The sequence below is a fragment of the Corvus brachyrhynchos genome, unplaced genomic scaffold (genome assembly GCF_000691975.1).
Source record: "Corvus brachyrhynchos isolate BGI_N302 unplaced genomic scaffold, ASM69197v1 scaffold126, whole genome shotgun sequence".
NCBI lineage: Eukaryota > Metazoa > Chordata > Aves > Passeriformes > Corvidae > Corvus > Corvus brachyrhynchos.
This window is the reverse complement of record NW_008239283.1, coordinates 9909550-9927061: the sequence shown is the minus strand read 5'-3', so window position 1 is coordinate 9927061 and position 17512 is coordinate 9909550. Positions and strand designations below refer to the sequence as shown.

General features: G+C 35.8%; 1 protein-coding gene across 5 annotated transcripts in view; it reads left to right on the top strand.

The window, feature by feature from the left end:
• The window catches only part of PTPN4 (protein tyrosine phosphatase, non-receptor type 4), a 90600-nt gene that overhangs the window by 55793 nt on the left and 17295 nt on the right, over positions 1–17512 (top strand). For all 5 annotated transcript variants that reach the window (XR_001863931.1, XR_001863932.1, XM_017740181.1 and 2 more), the window contains 8 exons: positions 3465–3599; positions 4838–4996; positions 9480–9639; positions 12520–12603; positions 12689–12745; positions 14124–14280; positions 15749–15915; positions 17354–17444. Coding sequence is in view for 3 of the 5 variants with exons in the window: in XM_017740181.1 (XP_017595670.1) it covers positions 3465–3599; positions 4838–4996; positions 9480–9639; positions 12520–12603; positions 12689–12745; positions 14124–14280; positions 15749–15915; positions 17354–17444 (1010 nt within the window). In the remaining 2 variants the exon portion in view is untranslated. The remainder of the gene's footprint in view (positions 1–3464; positions 3600–4837; positions 4997–9479; positions 9640–12519; positions 12604–12688; positions 12746–14123; positions 14281–15748; positions 15916–17353; positions 17445–17512) is intronic.

The window sequence follows — 17512 nt, the reverse complement described above, 5'->3', positions numbered from 1 at the left end:
TAGTGTAGCTGAGCTAATATTATGTCATGGGGCTTTTTAGTTGCGTTATGTTATTTCATCCATTTCATCCCTGCTACTCAGTTTTGGGTGTTTGGGTTGGTTTTTTTTGTATTTGCTGTAACATTGCAGCTCATAAGACTCAGGGGCAGATAAAGTTTTCAGTTTCTCTTGCTACTCAAATAGATGGAACTGCTTCCAACTTTCTTAAGAATGTCCCTGCAGGTACACCAAAATTAAATCTGAAAATGGCTTGTGCTGTTAACTATCAGTGCCCTGTGCTGGGTGCAATAGAAGCATCCCAGCTGAGCAGACAGAGGTGGAATTTAGAATTTCAAATTTGAAAGTTTTTTACAGCTTGGTTTTTCTCTCTCTCATCTCCTCAGGTGCACTCTGACATAAGAAAGTTATTTTAATATTGTTAGAAATCAGACATACAGGACAGATTTGTAGGTATATGTCACAACAAATCTTGAATGTTAATTAAAAAAAATTATTGTTAGATTTAGAAGTGTTGACAAGAGAACTAAAATTAAAAAGCCACAGCACTAAGAAGTTCAATGCTGCAGTGTGGTAATTTTTTCTTTGAAATTACTGCAAAGACAGGAAATTGGGGCAACAAACATGAGTGGGTGGGACTCTGAGGTTAGAGCTGTTAATAAAATAATTGAAACGAAGCTTTGGTGATAAACACTGCAGCTCTTTATCATGGTGGTGTAAGGTATTACTTCTGAAAGATCAGACCCTATCCACAGTAAAAGGTGAGTGTTTTCTTGACATTGGATATTTTGATAAGGAAGAAGGTGATGCCTTGCTCATTTTAGAGTTGTGTTCGTTTGTTGTGTAGATTGAGGAAGTTTGCATAAACATAGTTACAGACCGTGGCTTAAGATATAAAGCAGTGGGGTTTTTGAAGCAGTCAAAAATGTAGTTTTTGGAAAAACTTGTTGTTGTTTTTTTTTTTTTTTCTCCACCCTATATACTCCTGTGTCTCTGTAATTTATCTAGTTTCACAGAGGCAAGGATGGTGCACTTTTACTGTTGTTGAATGTCAAATAAAGAAAAGCCCCCCCGCCCCCTCCAACTTTCCTACATTCCATTTGTTGCTTTTTCACTGAAGGTAAATGAGGTTCAGTAGTTGCCTTTACATGTCTGTCAGCAAGTACTATATCTGCTGTCCTGTATTTACCTAATTCAGCATTGGTTATATTATGTTCTTTTTTCCCTCAGACTGTTCTTTGGTTGGTAGTAGAATCCACCTCTTGGAAGAACTGGCTCTTGGTGCTCATCTGCTGGCTGCAAACAGCTGTCAGCAGGGTCCAGCTAATCATAGCTCTGATTAATAAAAGAATAATTAAAGGCTAGAATTAGACATGCATTTCAGTTCTGCTATTTCAGTTTCATGTTATTTTACCTGTTCAGAGCTGCTCACATTTACATGTTTGTGAAGAAAGATATATAAGTAGTTTGAGTTGCTCACGTTTGAAGCAAATAACAGAAATCAGAATTTTGATTTAATTGGTACGATACCAAGCTAATTATTTTTCAAATCAAATTAATACTTAAATACAGTGAAGCGTTCTAAGAAACTGGACGTGCTTCTCCTGAGGAATTAATTGATATTTTCCCTGTTTTCAAATATCAATATACTATTAGATTTTTTCCCTCAGGTGGAATAACACCTGAAACAGTATTATTTAGAATAGCCCATCTCGCTTAACTGCTTGAAATTTGTCAGAAATTTAGAGCAGCAAAGCAGAATGCAATATATGTTCAGAACTGCTTGGTAGGGTAAAAATAAAAATAAACCCTCCACACGCAGACCACCACTCCTTTAGTATCAAACAGTGTTGACATCTTACTTATTTCTGTATGTGAAGCTTATTCAATGTAATGCTTGGTTGATAGTTATTGTAGACTTTTTTGATAATATTGAGGACAATATTATCTGCTCGAGGTGTTTACTTGCATTGAGTTTTAAGTTCTCTGAGAAGCAAAAATACATTTGTAATCAGGTTTCTCATTTTCAGAGGATGTAGTTTGTGTGCAGGTAGTTCTTTAATTTTTTTAAGTTCCTTCTTTCTGGAGTTGCTCTTTCAGTAAACCAGTAATAATGACAAAGATAAAGAAGTTATCATGTGTCACAAGGACAGTAAAGCCAGAAATTATTTTGTGATATGGATGTATGGAGCTGTGCTGCTGATACAATAATATGTTGTCACCTCATTATGCAAAGCCAGAGAATTTACAGATAGAATAGGAAGGCAAATGGAAATGAAATTATCATGTCACAAAAGATTGAAGTATCACTGGAACCAAGAGACGGTTTGGGTAATGATAGAGAAGAAATCTGAACTATGTAGGACCATCAAAGCAGTAGAAGTAAAGTAAAAACCCAGTAACACAAAATATACAGGACATGTATGAATTGTTTAAAATTATTTTTTGTTGTTAGCTGAAGAATTTTCAGTTGAAAACAACAAACAGTGAAAGTCCAGGTATGTTCAGTTGCAGGATGACTGAACCATCCAATGCAATGCTAAGAAAAAAGCAACCTCGGGTGATTCATTTGATGATTTCCAATATAAAAGGGAAATGTATTTTATGAGAAATTACAAGTATGGTTTCATTTGTGCTTAAGAAATAGGTGAAAGAAACAGCAGGAGATTGTAGGCATCCTGGAATGACTGGAGAATGGGAAGAAAAAGTTTTGTTAATGTCAAGAAAGGACAACGAGTAGAAAATAGAATTCCTTTTGTATAAAAGCCCTGGTGATAATGACCTTTAACCTGAAGGACATTTCTGGCACAGAACCAAATGAAGTTCTGTTACCCACAAAGGAGTTCAAATAGTTAAATAGTATTGTTGCATCTGCCTGACAAGTGACAGGGCATGTTCTGGGAGAAGGCATGTCATCTTGATGGGAACCCCTGATGTGTAAGCAAAACTTGGTAATTCTATTGTCATGTTGATGCTTACCCCACTTTCAGTTCTTCAAAGTCTTTGGGAGTTTTTTTGGCCTGATGTTTTCACTGCTTTATTTTTTCTGAGGTGGCTAAACAACTGTGTTACTTAGAGGAGGTTTTTTTTGTTTGTTTATTTGGTTCGTTTTGATCTACATTTTTAAGTTCAGATCTCTCAATGATTATTCTGTTTGAGTCAGATTGTCTTTGAGGCATTAGAAGTTTAGCGAGTTCAGATTCTGCTTGCCTGTCTCCCTCGCAGCCAACAGTAGTTTATTGCTATTTCAATGGCTTTCTATTCAAAGTACAGCAAATGAAGTACAGTAGATGGAGAAAATACAGAACTGCCCATGTAAATGTAGCTTTGCATTATTACATTTCCTTTCTTACATATCATTTGGTTTCCTATGATAGAACATCAGTTTCATTGTGGTGAGTTTTATGTAATTTTGTTCTTACACCATATAATTTTTGGTTAGCCATTTTACTTTCTTCTTCTTCTAGATCCCCCAGTAAACCCTTGGCACGGAAATTAATGAGTGGGATGGATTGGGAAGTAGTGAGTAGGAACTCGCTGTCTGACGATAGGTTGGAAACACAGAGCCTCCCGTCACGGTCTCCACCTGGAACCCCAAATCAGTGAGTAGCATCAAATCTCTCCCTAGAAATGACTCCCTACCTCTAATGTGAGTGACCTGCTTGTGTCATAAAAGGATTAATGTGTTATGTATACAAATAGCTTCAAAAATTCTGTGCCAAATGATTCTCTGTAACACGTAGCTTCAGATAAAAATAAGTATTTAGGGGCGAGTTTTAGGTGCTTCTCACTTGACCTATAAAAAGTTTAAGATGTATCACACTACCCTAAATTTGAGAGCTTGAGTTTTCTTAAGCACAGTTAAAACTAAGTTATTAATTTGGTTTAAAAAAAAGACCCTGATGGTAAAATCTATGTGATATTTTAAAGATAATTTATTTTGGTTAATACCACTTTTTAAAACACTGGGGAAAATTACTTAATTGGAAATCCTTGCAGGTTTATTCCTCTCAATTTTTCTGCCTTTCCTTTCTGCATTCACTCTTTTCACATAGATAGAGCCTTCTGTTTTAAGTTAGTGAAAAAACATTCCTGATTTCTCTTGGAAGGTGACCAGTTTTCTCAGTGTGCTGAAACTGGCTTAAGAATCAGTATTACTCAATTTTGTATTGCATAAATGAGAAGATTTTAAGATTCTGCAGCATAATATTCACAAGATTAATGTTGTAAATATATGTAGCATTTAAAAATTACTGAAAAATTGTGCAATAATGATGCTTAAAGCATAACAAACTTAATCATGCATGTTTAAAAGAATTTTAATATTGTCATGCTAGTTTTCAAATGGGAAAATACTGGATTCCAGAAATGATAAGACTCTCAGTGCAAAGCTTATGATTCATCATGGGGAAGATGCAGGGAATAAATTGTTCATCTTAATGTTACTTAACTTAAGGTTAAGTTCTGCCATGAACAGAGCCAGGATTTGTCTTCTTGGGAATCCATTTTTCTTCTTGTTGACTGGGCTTGTCAGCTTGTTCATTGGATCATAATGATTTCAGACTTCTTTAATTAAAAGTAAATAAATTTTTAAATAACCCTTAGTGTTTATTAAAATAATTTTTGAACACTTAAAAAAATAAAATAACGAAATATATCTTGATCAGACAACATAATTGTTTCAGTGATTTTTGAAATTTTAATAAAAATATATGTATAAACATGTGCTCGCACTGAGACAAAATAATATTTTTAGCATCCCATTTTAGTGGGTGGTATCAGAAATGTAGAATAACAAGAATATTCATGTCATACTGCACTGCTCTGCTTTCCCTCTTAGTCGCAACTCTGCCTTCACTCAAGAAGGAGCCCGGTTACGACCCTCATCAGTTGGACATTTAGTGGATCATGTGGTTCACACCTCCCCGAGTGAAGTATTTGTAAATCACAGATCTCCATCTTCCACCCAGGCCAACAGCATCATACTGGAATCATCCCCGTAAGTTCTGCTCTTACCACACCACTGTAGCATGCAGGGCTTCTGAAGAGAAGTCAGAAATCTTGGCCTTGAAGAATTTATTGTTAAATGTGGAGTCAGGGAGAGCCGGGCAACTTAATAAAAGGTGGCTGTTACTTAGGGAGTTATTAGTATAGGTCTTATTGTGAGAAGGAACTAGATGATCCAGAGCTGAAGACCTGTACCTGGCGTATTCCAGGTTCAGGATTACAATACCATCCCCACCGACCCGAGGTGTGGGTTTGCTGTAATGTGACCATCAGTGTCTGGATGTGGAAGCAAAAGTTGGGTTTTTGATAGAATCAAAGTGAAGTTTTAATTCCCACGAGTTTGGAAATGTTGCTTTTGTCAAGGCACAGAAGTATGAGTGAGAATATGAGCTCTACAAACTATGTAGCCAAAATACCTTTTTGGCACAACAACATTTGGACATTGCTACTGTATTTTGTATATTGTTACAGAGCTTATTTTTTTAATATGACACTGTCGGGCTGCTTCTTTTTTTTTTTTTTTTTTTTTTTTTCTTTCTATTATGCTGAAAATACTTTATACTTTAAGCTTACTTAGTCTAAGATATGGTGGACAAAATAAAAACTGTTATTGTCTATTAGGTCCAGAAGGAAGACAAACAAAAAACCACATTGAGTTATTCGAAGATACTGAAATACTCAATGAATTTTGCTCAGAGTACAGGTTAATTGGGAAAAAGGTGCAATATATACCATTTTATCACTGCCGCTGGACCCTCTTAGTATAGCTATACATTTAATGCCAGACATGCCCTCATAATTCTGTATAATCTCTGTTAGCAGGGAAATTGTGCAACTGGTTTCAAAACCATTAGAGCACAGCAAATACCTAATTACATGTTTATAAACAAATGGTATGTTTCAGGAAAGATGACTCTGAGAAGCTATTTGAACACAGTTTTAAAACCTTGCTTACACTGTACTTCCAGTTTTAACAACTATGTGTAAGGAGGGAAATAGAATACAAAATTTTTAAAGTTTTATAAAATATTGCATGACACATTTTACAATAGGCTACGATAGTTACAACTTGACCCTCAGCTAGTTATTTAACTTTCAGGGTTATGTGATAGTAATTTGACCTAACCATGTAAGTTCTCCTTTTTTGGTGGACTTTTTAACCTATTCACATGTCAAGGGACTCTCAGAACTGGGACACTTCTGAATCTTTTCTCATATTAGAGTTTTGTTGTCCAAAGGCCACACAGGGTCAGGTTCCTTCTGTTCCAAGACTTCCAGCTGAAGTCAGTTATGAGAAGCCCTTACTGAATGGGAGAGTGATACAGTGAAGTAAGCACCATTCTTAAATACTCTCTTTTATTCATATGCCTTTACTCTAAGTTGTACAAGATCTTCCTGAGTGTTCTTAGGATTTGTTTATTTAGTGTTTGATTTCTTGAGTAAGTCACCATAGAAATAAGTCTTAGAAAGAGAGGAAGTGGTTTTGTACATTACTTGTGCAACTCTGGCTGGTTTTTTTTTTAATGGTTTTGCGCTTTTTATGCCCAAGCAAGAAAAGTATTGCTCTTCCATCACCAAGTGTTACGGGTTCAGTTTTTGGGTTTTTTCCTCTTCTTGGAAGCTTAAAAGTGAAATTTAATATCCCAGTATAGATCTCTAGTACAAGATATTTTTAAGAATGAGGATGTTGACTGTCAAAAACATATGAACCCCATTAAGGTCTTTTGAAGGTTTAGGTGATGTTATTGATCCGAGATTTGACATTTATGAAGGAAAATAGTAAACATGAAGTTAATATTAGATACATAATTTTAAATTATACTGTTCCACTGTCCAAAAAGCTATGTCTTAACCAATTTGACCTTTCTGGCTTAAAAGATTTGAGTAGTCCATGTGCTAATTTGTCAGAAACTTTAATTTATTGATCAAATTTATATGTGTGAAAAAGAGGGGCTAACCTGACTGGCAGTAGGTTCAGTGATCAGTTTGGAATCAACATAGCAATAGAAATTAACAGTTTCCATGCAGTTCAGAAGGACATTACAGCTTAGCTAATATAACCTTTAACTGCACATCTTTTCTCCATCTGCATGTCCTATTCAAAACTAAATTGAGAGATTTGAGCATGTAGTTCCCTGAGGTAATTATAACCTCAAATTCTAAAAGCACGTGATAAGTGTTTAGTTTAATAAATTTATGGGGGTGTGTATGAAACTTTTGCTAAATATATTAAAAAGATCAGACCGGATATCTGTAACAAAAATACCCAAAACTTGCTAGTGCCAGGGTTTGTGTGTTATTTTATTATTATGTAAATTGCTGAATTCAGTAACAGAGAGCTGCTTTGCCTGCAAAATAGGCTACTTTCACTGCCATTGTCTGATCATTCATAAGGAAATTCAAAGCTGACTGGGCAAATACAAAGCAGTGAAGTTTATGCCCAAGGCTTGATTGTTAGTTCTCACAATTCATTATGCTAATATATGACAGTACTTGCACTGCTGCTTGTAAAGTGCTCATTTAAGTAACTTTTCAAATCTTTTCTGTAAGTTTGTGTGTTCGGTAGGAATTTATTTGTGTTTGTTGACATGTATGTACAGACATCTAGTCAAACATAAGGTCCATCTTCTACTTTTATCAGAATAACTTCTTTTGTGTTTCTATTCGTGTTTTCTGTTCCTTTTTTTCTTTGGTTTAAAACTCTCAGGAGTAATTGCAGGAAAATACATAACTTAAAAGGCTGAGTAATCTGTGCCAGACTTGAATGAATGTATGCATAGGCAGCTAAAAATCTCTGTGTGACCTTTGTAAGTCAATGTCTAAATAGTTTATAGCTGCCTCGCAGATTTGTTTTGCAATGTTGACAATCATCATATTTTTCTCCCCACAAAAATGAATTTAGAAAAGCTGCTTATCTTGAAAAATGAAATGTGCTTTCTTCTGTTACTTGCATTGAAAAGTGTTAAGAAATACTATTTTTCTTTCCGAGTGTGTTTTGAACATGAGGTCTTCAGACATCAGACTGAATAATTAGTACTTTTTTTTTCTTTTAACACTTCATGAAAAAAATATTTTCTGAAAGTTGAAATTAAGCAGAAAAATAGAGAAAAATATTGTTGGGATCTTTTCAAATGTGCTGTTTTCATAGACTGACAAAAATGTTACCAGTTTTGTTTTCTAAGAATATTGACTAATTTTTTTAAAACTGAAGCAGAAAATGTTTGGCGTTTCAAAGTGTAGTGTTCTATTTCCCAGTTTTCATGTTTTGTGAAAGAGGTTCATCCTTTTTTCTAGAAATCACTATACTCAGTTTTGCTCAGATTTTTTTTATTTTAGAACATGTATCTGGGAACAGCCTTTCTTGAATTGCATAGAGACAAATTACATGGTATGGAGTTTGATGTGTGCCTTAGGTTTTCTGATTTGCATCAACTTGAACTGTTTTGCAGTCTCGTACTGAGAGTCTTGCCCTGCTAACAGTTCACTGAGGCAGGACCACTAAATGCAGCAGAGCTGCTCACGTGGCTACATGTGCATTTTGGAGGGAGTTATGTGATGAGTTGCCACTACTGCTTGCTGATAACGAAAGGAGCAGTGTCCTGCTTTTGCCTCTGCAAGTGTCCTTCCCTCACTGTGTGGTGGTCACTCCTGAGATAAACCAGAGGACTCAGGCTTGTCCAAAAAGTCAGTGTATTTTTAGTTGCTTGGTGTAAGCTGCCTGAGCCAAGGGAGGAGCACCAGTTCTTCAAGGAAGCAGCCAGGGATGTGGGTGAAAGAACAGACACCCCCATTTTTCGTGGTAGCATTCTCTTTAGATTTAGCTATAACCTGTAGCTTCATATTTGATGGTCTATGGATCTGGTATCAGTGGGCTGTTGTCTGAAGTTGTTAAATGACTTAATAGCACCTTTTAGTGGGGTGCCTGTGGAGAACGACGTATCCTGCTGGTCTTTAGAAACTGGCATCAAACCAAGTTAATGGGAACTGTGAGCTCTTTTGAGCCTTTCCAAATGTTGTTCTTAATTCTTAAATATAAATCCATATAATGAAAAATGAATCATATATTTATGTAATACAAATTACACAGTTAAGCTTTTATTCCAAAAGGACTAAGAAAAGTAAATTCTCCATATTATATGAAAACACAGAGAACATTTTCATTAATCTAGAATAGAGTGCTTGCAAATCAGAAGTAGTGGGTTAAGCATGCTAAAACCATTTTTTAAAAAGGTCATAGGTAAAAGATTAACTTGCTGGTTTTGTGTACAGTTGCTTTCAAGAAAAATGCTTCAACAGGTGCAAACATAGACTGCCAATATATTCTAATGCACTACATTTTTGAGGTTCTAAAATTGCATACATTCATCTCTCAAACTCTTGAGTTTCTTCTAACATTTTCAGTTTATTTGCAACCCTGAAAGAATGTGTCAATATCTCATGATTATTCCACTTCATACTTCTATTTTGGTATTTAGATCTCAAGAGACTCCTATAGATGGGCAGCCTCCAGCGTTACCACCCAAACAGTTTAAAAAGAACAGTTGGAACCAAATTCATCATTCACACTCACAGCAAGAACTGGATAACCATATTAATGAAACATTTGATGTTCCTGCATCACCTGAAAAATCCACTGTAAGTTTTTTAATCCAGTTGAACCATTCTGCTTTTTATCAGAATGATAGTCCTGTTTTACATCAGCTTGGTTCTGAGGCATTTCAGAGCTGCTGTGTTTGTGCATTACCTTGCAGCATTCCTGTTATCCATACTGTCCCTTCTCTGGGTCCTGCTGGTTTTTCCACCTGCTGGAGTAGTGCTTTGTCAGTTGACAACAAATCACTACGTTGGGATGGTTATGCAAACATTTTGATCATTAGCTTTTCAGCACATACAGAAATTTCTACCTAACCTCCTCTTTGAGAAGTCATTTGCCATCAATTTTAAAGAAGACACTGCAGGTGTTTAATCTAGCTTTAGCTAAAAGGCTAAACCTGAAAATGCCTACCAGCTTCTAGAGTGGTTTTATCAGGAGAGGCTTCCTGAGTCTGTGGTTGCATTTCTCACCAGAATTTCCAAGAAAGAGTCTATCAAGAGACCTGTGACAGCAAATATAAAAATATGAACAAAAAGTTCTTCTTCCACAATCAAGCATGTGTGAGATGAGTAAGGTAGTCAGTTGGTTGTCTGACAGAGGTGAGATCTCCCTGACCATTTTTGTGATTTTTGTCCTTCCAGAAGTTTTCCAGGGTTCTTGATTTTATACTGATGTGGGACAAGAAACATGTTGCAGGATGGGAAAACTGTTTAACATCCAGATGTAGCAAATGCCATGTAAACAGTTTTGTCAAACTCCGGCATTCTAAATTTTGAGTCACCTCCCCAAACTGATATTTAGAAATGCCTTAATTTATTTTATTTGCATTCTGTAAACCTAGGGTGTTCTCTCAGGCCTTATAACAAAGTTAAGATTCCCATAAAACTGCTGTTTAATTTCATAGCTGGGGTTTTAATAAAAGACTCAAAAGTGAAACTTTTAAATTTTTGAGTGTTTTGGGAATGTTGTAAAAATTTTTAGTTTAATTAGTAATGAAACAGAATTTGTAACAGCTTTGTCTTCAGCCAGTGCTTACCTGAGTCACATTGAAGTACTGTTCTGTTTTGAAAGATAACACTACTTTAGTCATCAAGTTTTTCTGTCCTGTATTCCGTTATCTTTACCAAATTGACAAAAATAACTTTCAGTTGTTTTTTTAACTCCTTTTAGTTTTGCAAAACCAACACAGCTGCATGAATGAGATTGTTTTTTTTCTCTGTGCACTGTCAGTGTGATTGTTTGCTGTGCTCCAGTGGGACCCATTTATGCAATCTCGCTGAAGGCAGCACACTGTTGTAATTGAGCATCTAATTTGGTCTGCTGATGACTTTTTATTTTGGGGACTACAGAAAAAGGAGCATAACATGATTGAAATTTTGGAATGTTGTTTTGTTTCAAAGTTGCTTTTCTGACCAGAATTCAGGTTCCTGCACCACTAAAGTCTGCTGTACCATCTCAAATATTTCAAAGAAAACCCCTCATCATTTTCACTGCGTAAAGCTACTGAATTTCCTTTGTCTGTTGCATGTATGGAGAGCCTGCGTAGAAAGGTAGTAGGATACATATGGGAAAGGCAACTTTTTTACTCCATCTGCAGTCCCTACGTATCCAGTCTGTCAGAAGTATTTGAAAACAGGTGTGGCCAAAGTCCCTTCAGTCAAACACATTAATGATGGCATACAGTGCTCTCTGCACATTTTTCATTATAAACTTCTGCTCAAAACAGCATCTTAAAGCAGAAAATTACTCCTTTCTCTCTGGGGAATGCAGTGGCACAAAAGCTGCCAAACGCTGCAGGTGAGCACTTGGTTGATGTTCATTGTGTCTGATCCCCCACGCCAGTGAGCATAGGCTGAAATGATTGGTCTATGATCAGGCTTCCTAAGACCCTACCTTCTCATTAACATTTCTTGAGCCGTTACTTTCCTTTCCCTAATTTTTTACTTTTTCATTACTGTGAATGCATTCGGCAAACTTTGTTTTGTTTTAACCAAGAACAGAAGACACCTGCAGTTGAGTTAACTTTTAATGAGCCAAGTTGTGCATACTTTAACCTAGTGTAACTCCTGGTTCTGAACTTTCTTACTTATAAAAATATTTGCTTTTCTAAGTTTATTTTTTATTTTTCTGAGTATGAGTTTTATGCTTTGCTGTAACTGGTAGCATTGAAAACTTCCTTAAAACACATTTCTTTATTACTTTGCATCCTCACTGCAGGAACTATAGAAATACTAGCTAATGTTCAGTCTGTGAAATAAAGATGGGAACCAAGTAAAAATCACTTTAATGCACTAAGTTGGTATTTTTCAGGTTAAAAAGATATCTAGTATTCCTCAGTTTATTGGTATTTCCTTTAACAGTGTTGCTGTGATCCAAATAAGACCAAGAAGAACACAGCTAAAATTTTCAGAGTTGAATCAGTGCAGAGCATATGTCTCGCCTCATACTCCACTACACTGGAATGAGAGTAAGGGATAGGCTACCAAGATTTCCTTGCCTACTACTGGCATATTGCTGTTAATACAAAAAAAAGGACACCTTCAATTATCTTCCTTTTCATTGTATTACATCCTTATGTCAGCTTTTCACTGTGGTCTTAATTAAAAATAACTTAAGAAGTTTCCATTTAGTAAGCTGTTTTTCTTAGAATTTTGAAGCCAGGTAGTCTTTTCTAATATTCTTTCTTACTTTGAGCTTGCTTTGACAGAACACACCTTTAACTTACTTATGTCCAAGACTCTTCAAGGTGTAATTCTTCCCTTTTATGCAAATCCAAGATGTTTGTGTTATTGCTTCCTGTTTTCTCAAGTGTCCAGGAGCAACTATTTGACGAGGAAACTGCAGAATTATGAGATACAATATCCTCAAAGCCTAACTGTGATCAAAATACGTACTAATATAATATCACTTTTGTCTACTAGCCCAATGGTGGTGTCCCCCATGACAATCTTGTTATGATCAGAATGAAACCAGATGAGAATGGAAGGTTTGGCTTCAATGTAAAGGTAACAGTACATCTATTCCTTTCACATTTATTAAGGTTATTTTTTGGCATTTGGGACTTATTACTAATTTGATTTGTTTTTAAAGGGTGGATATGATCAGAAGATGCCGGTAATAGTGTCCAGGGTAGCTCCAGGAACACCTGTAAGTTATCAAAAAAGCAAACTTGGTAGCGATATCTGTGTATCTTGAAAGATGTATTGAAAATGATAAATTATTTCATAGCTGCCTATGAAAATTAGTTTTTGCTATAACATTATCAGAACAAAGCAAGTTATGTGCCGTAGGAATTTTATGGGGCTTTATAATATATTTTTTAAAGTTCTTCAATCCTCAAAAGTATTTTTTTCTTACTGAAACAAAGTTTAATTTCTGAAAATTACAGGGCATTACAGATGCTCAATATGCACTGGTACTTGAGCTGTGCCACCCTAAAAATACTTCTACTTTATTACTTTTTTTAGATACAGACATTCAGTAATTTCACATAAATTACGTATTGAAAAAGTGTTAAAAATAACTAAAATAGCAAATGTCTTACTTTAGTGACAGATGTAGCTGAGTAAAGCCAAGATGTAGATTAAAACCAGACATTATGAATCATTCATCAGGTCTGATTGCATGTTGTTACTGATGTTTAGTGACTATAAGAGTGTCTTCTAACTAGGCACAATATTTGTCAATTTATTGCCAGAAATACTGACCTGGTATTCAACCGACTGGAGTCAGCTCTGTCTATACCTTTGAGAGTTAGAGTGGAGTTAACCATTTATTTGCTTATTTAAGAACTTTAAGAAGTTCTTTCTTTTGCAGGCTAGTTTTTTTGGGTTTTGGGGGGTTTTTTGGGTTTTTTTTTACTCTTTGAAACTATTGAAATTTTTGCCAAAATCACTGTTCTTGTTAATGATTATCCCTGAGATATTTAATAATGTGAATAATTTTGGCTTGAAACATTCACTCTCTAGGGAGAAGATTGTTGGTGATGGCTTGTGCTCTCTCTCTTCTGCAATGACATTTAGACTGCGATTATAATAACAATTTTTATTGCCCGATTCTTCTCTCTGGGATTACTGGGAGTTGTGCATTGTATTTTGCCATTACCATGTTTAGGTATTTTAGACCTGAAGCATATAAGCCTGTGAAATTGATTTGGACAAGGTATTGCCATGTTACTCCTGTCCCTTCAAAGATAAAAACATCCTGCTCTTTAATTGCCTATACAAAGTGTGATTCAAACAGAGGAGCTTTCTGCATCAGCTGAGGGTAGGGTAACTGCTGCTGAAAGACATGTTACAGTGCCAGTCACCTCCCAGCTGCAAATGGATTCCTTCATGGGAATGGCACTGCCTGTGTATTGTGTAATGCTTAGATTCATCATTTGAATACAGTACAGCAACCATAGCAACAGGGCTGTTAGGATTCAAGAGCCCAAGTATAGTTACTTTAAATTGTTATTTTAAGGTAAGAAATTGGTAATGGTTTGTGTTACAGATGGTTTTGTGCTTTTCCCCCAACCTTGCAGGCTGATCTCTGTGTCCCTCGTTTGAATGAAGGGGACCAGGTTGTGCTGATTAACGGCAGGGATATAGCAGAGCATACCCATGACCAAGTTGTAATGTTTATTAAAGCTAGCTGTGAGAGACACTCAGGGGAACTTGTGCTCCTAGTTCGACCCAATGGTGAGTGACTTGTATATCATAATTAAAAATAAAAGTCCACACCCTGCTCTTGTTTTCTAACCTCCATTTTGTGTCCTGGGATGGCATGTTTAACCTTCAAGAAAGAGCTCCCTCCCCTGAAAAGGAATTGCAACAACACAGTGTATAGATCCCATACCTAAGGAGCTGTGTATAACTAGGTGTTGAAAACTAGTAAAAAAGTCAGAGATCAAATATTTCTAACAGAGAGCTAATTTAAATTTTGTTCTCACTCTCATTGATAAAAGTGTCCAGAAAGCTACATGGATATTGAATGTATTTCATGAGGTTACTGTTATTCCCTTAAGGAAAATTTAAACCAAACACAAACAAAAACCCCTCACCAAATATCCAGTGTTTGGATGACTTTGGAGGTCAGTATATACAAAATACTTCCATACATTTTTAAAACAATTCAAAACCACTGGTAATGTTTCTACTTGAGGAGGCTTAGTAGAAGTGCTAAAATGCAGTCTAAATAAAAGCTTATGCAATGTATTCACAAAATACACTGTTGGATTGTAGCCAGCAGATGGGCACTGGATTTAATTCTGCTGCACCTCCTAACTATAACAGAGTTGGAGAGGAAAAAGCAAAATGAAAAATATTGATGTTTAATTGGAATAATTGAAATTACTTTTGCAGAGTACCTCACCCACCTTATAAAACCTTTTCCCTTACTTGCTAATTTGCACTCCGCATTTACATGTCCTGTCATTCTGTGTGTAAGTTCTCTTGCAGCTTTTGTGGTCTTACTTTCTTTTTCAGACAAAATTGTGAGCTTTGTTTGCAAATTTGCTAAAACAAACTGTCTTTCCCTTTGTGTGTTGATTATCTTTGTATTCTGGAGAAAAACATGTGAGTTGTAGAAGTGAGGAGTTGCCAGTTTCCTCCTTTGTAGTGATGTGATATAATTTAAAAAGAGGCTTTTGAGCAGCACGTCTCTGTTAGGTGTAGCAGAAGATTTCCGAGTTTACAGGCACGGCACATATAGAGCATTGATAGCTTTATAATGCCACGTATTCATGCAATTTTCTCAGGTGGTCTGCACATCATGCCCTAATTACTGAAGCCTAAAATGAGTTCTAAGTGAATTGTAAGTAAAATGTAAGTGCAGCTGTGATGACATCAGAGGCATGATGTGAGATTCTGAGATTAGGGAGTTACAAGGCAGGGTATAACGTGAGTTTTGATAAAAATTTTAATGGTCAGTGATGGTGCTTTCACATAAAGTTACTTTTACACCAAAGCCAAAAGTTTTATTGTTGATTATAATGATCAGTAAAGGCTATCTGTCCTTGCTGATGGGAACTAAAATCAATGTGCTAATAAATGTGTGTTTTTCTACAGGAGGAATGTGGTGTTTTTGCTGTTTTAAATAAATGATTTAGAGCTAACTTTAGTCAAACAGCATCTTCAGTCAGAGCATTCATACCTTTGCTTGTTCTAGCTGTCTATGATGTTGTGGAAGAGAAGCTGGAGAGCGAGCCTGATTTTCAGTACATCCCTGAGAAATCTCCACTTGATGGTGTCCATCAAGATGATAATGCTCTGAGGGAATCCATGATTCAGTTAGCAGAGGGGCTTATCACTGGAACTGTCTTGGCTCAGTTTGATGTAAGTACTGTATCGCCTGGAGCTGGATGCAAGTTTCAAGTCTTTTGGGATAGCAGTTATTTTAACAGAGCAGTTTTCAATTAAATCTCGGTACAGTCAGCATCTTTTAGCAAAACAATTGTCTTACACTCTCAAAAGAAAAATAACCAAAGGAAAAAATCAAACCTGTATGTGCAAACTTAAGAATGCCTAATCCTAGGTTTTCATTTCATAAATAGCTTTATTTATTACTTACACTTTCTGAGGTTATCAGGGACATGCTAATAAAATATTTTCATAAAGATGAAGGCTGTAGAATGTCTACCAAAATACGTGTTCTGTACTCAGGCCTTCCACTGCATACCTAAGTTGCTGTAGAAACTGAATGACACCGAGCTGTTGACATTTTGTGGGCATTCTCAAAGAGGGAAGGTAAAATAACCAATGAAACTACTGCCCTAATGTTAAAGGTTAATGTAACTGTGTATTTTATAAACAGTTGATTTTTATTGACATATTTCAGAATAGTAGTGCACTTCCTGTGGGGCCCTAAGCTGCTGATAGCCGTGGTCTTTCTTCAGCACGGACTTGTGCCTTGGTGATATCCATCTTAAATGCATGAGAATAAGTGGCTTAAAGCAGGAAGCAGTAGCTTTGTAAAACACAGCAGTGCGAATTCTGTGAATTCCTCACCAAATGGACACCTAGCGTTATATTTTGCAATATAAGTTTATAAAATGTATTTTATATACCATTCTTTAAGAACTTCGGTAAAATTTCCTTTTATGTTTAGAAAGAGCAGATTTTTTCTAAGTTATTTAAAATTCTCCTTTAATATAAGTTTTTGTTCTCTCTAGCAAGTTCAGTGTACGAAAGTTTTTTAAAGTGCTTTTTTTGAACCTGGATCATTTCACTGATATTTTTTGTAGCACAAGGGTTGTGGCAATGCATGACTAAGGCATGAAAGGGCAGGAACCTCTCCAAGGCAATTCCTGTGCAGGAAAAGTGCAAGGTATCCAGGATTTGCTCTACAGTTACTGGAATACAGAAGGAAAAAACCCCAAAAAAATCTACCTGCAACGTAGGTAGATGCCTATACATGACACAATCTGCTTGCCCCAGATGACCAAGTGGGATGTCAGTATCAGTGAGTTCACATATCAGTGTATAATATTACTTTTTCTCGGGATCAATGTTCTAATGGAAGCTTGAAATTGAACATTCACTTTGTCTTAAAACAAATCTTGGTTACATCTTGGTCATTTTCAGTGATCCCAGAGCATAACTAAATTTATAGTGCTTTATTTTTAAAAGTATTTTCATGTTTGTTGAAGCTACTGTTGCTCAGTAGTTTTTGTTCTGAAAAGCACCTCTTTTTAGAAAAATTCTATTTAGGCAAAGAATATAATAATGAGTCTATTGCATCTATTATGTTCTGACCATCAGCTTTGTCTTTTAGCAATTGTATAGGAAAAAGCCTGGAATGACAATGTCTTGTGCCAGATTACCTCAAAACATTTCCAAAAATAGATACAGAGACATTTCGCCTTGTAAGTACTTCTATTTGTATATGTGCTCTAAAAGTATTTCACTGTGGTTAGTAAATAATACTGTAACA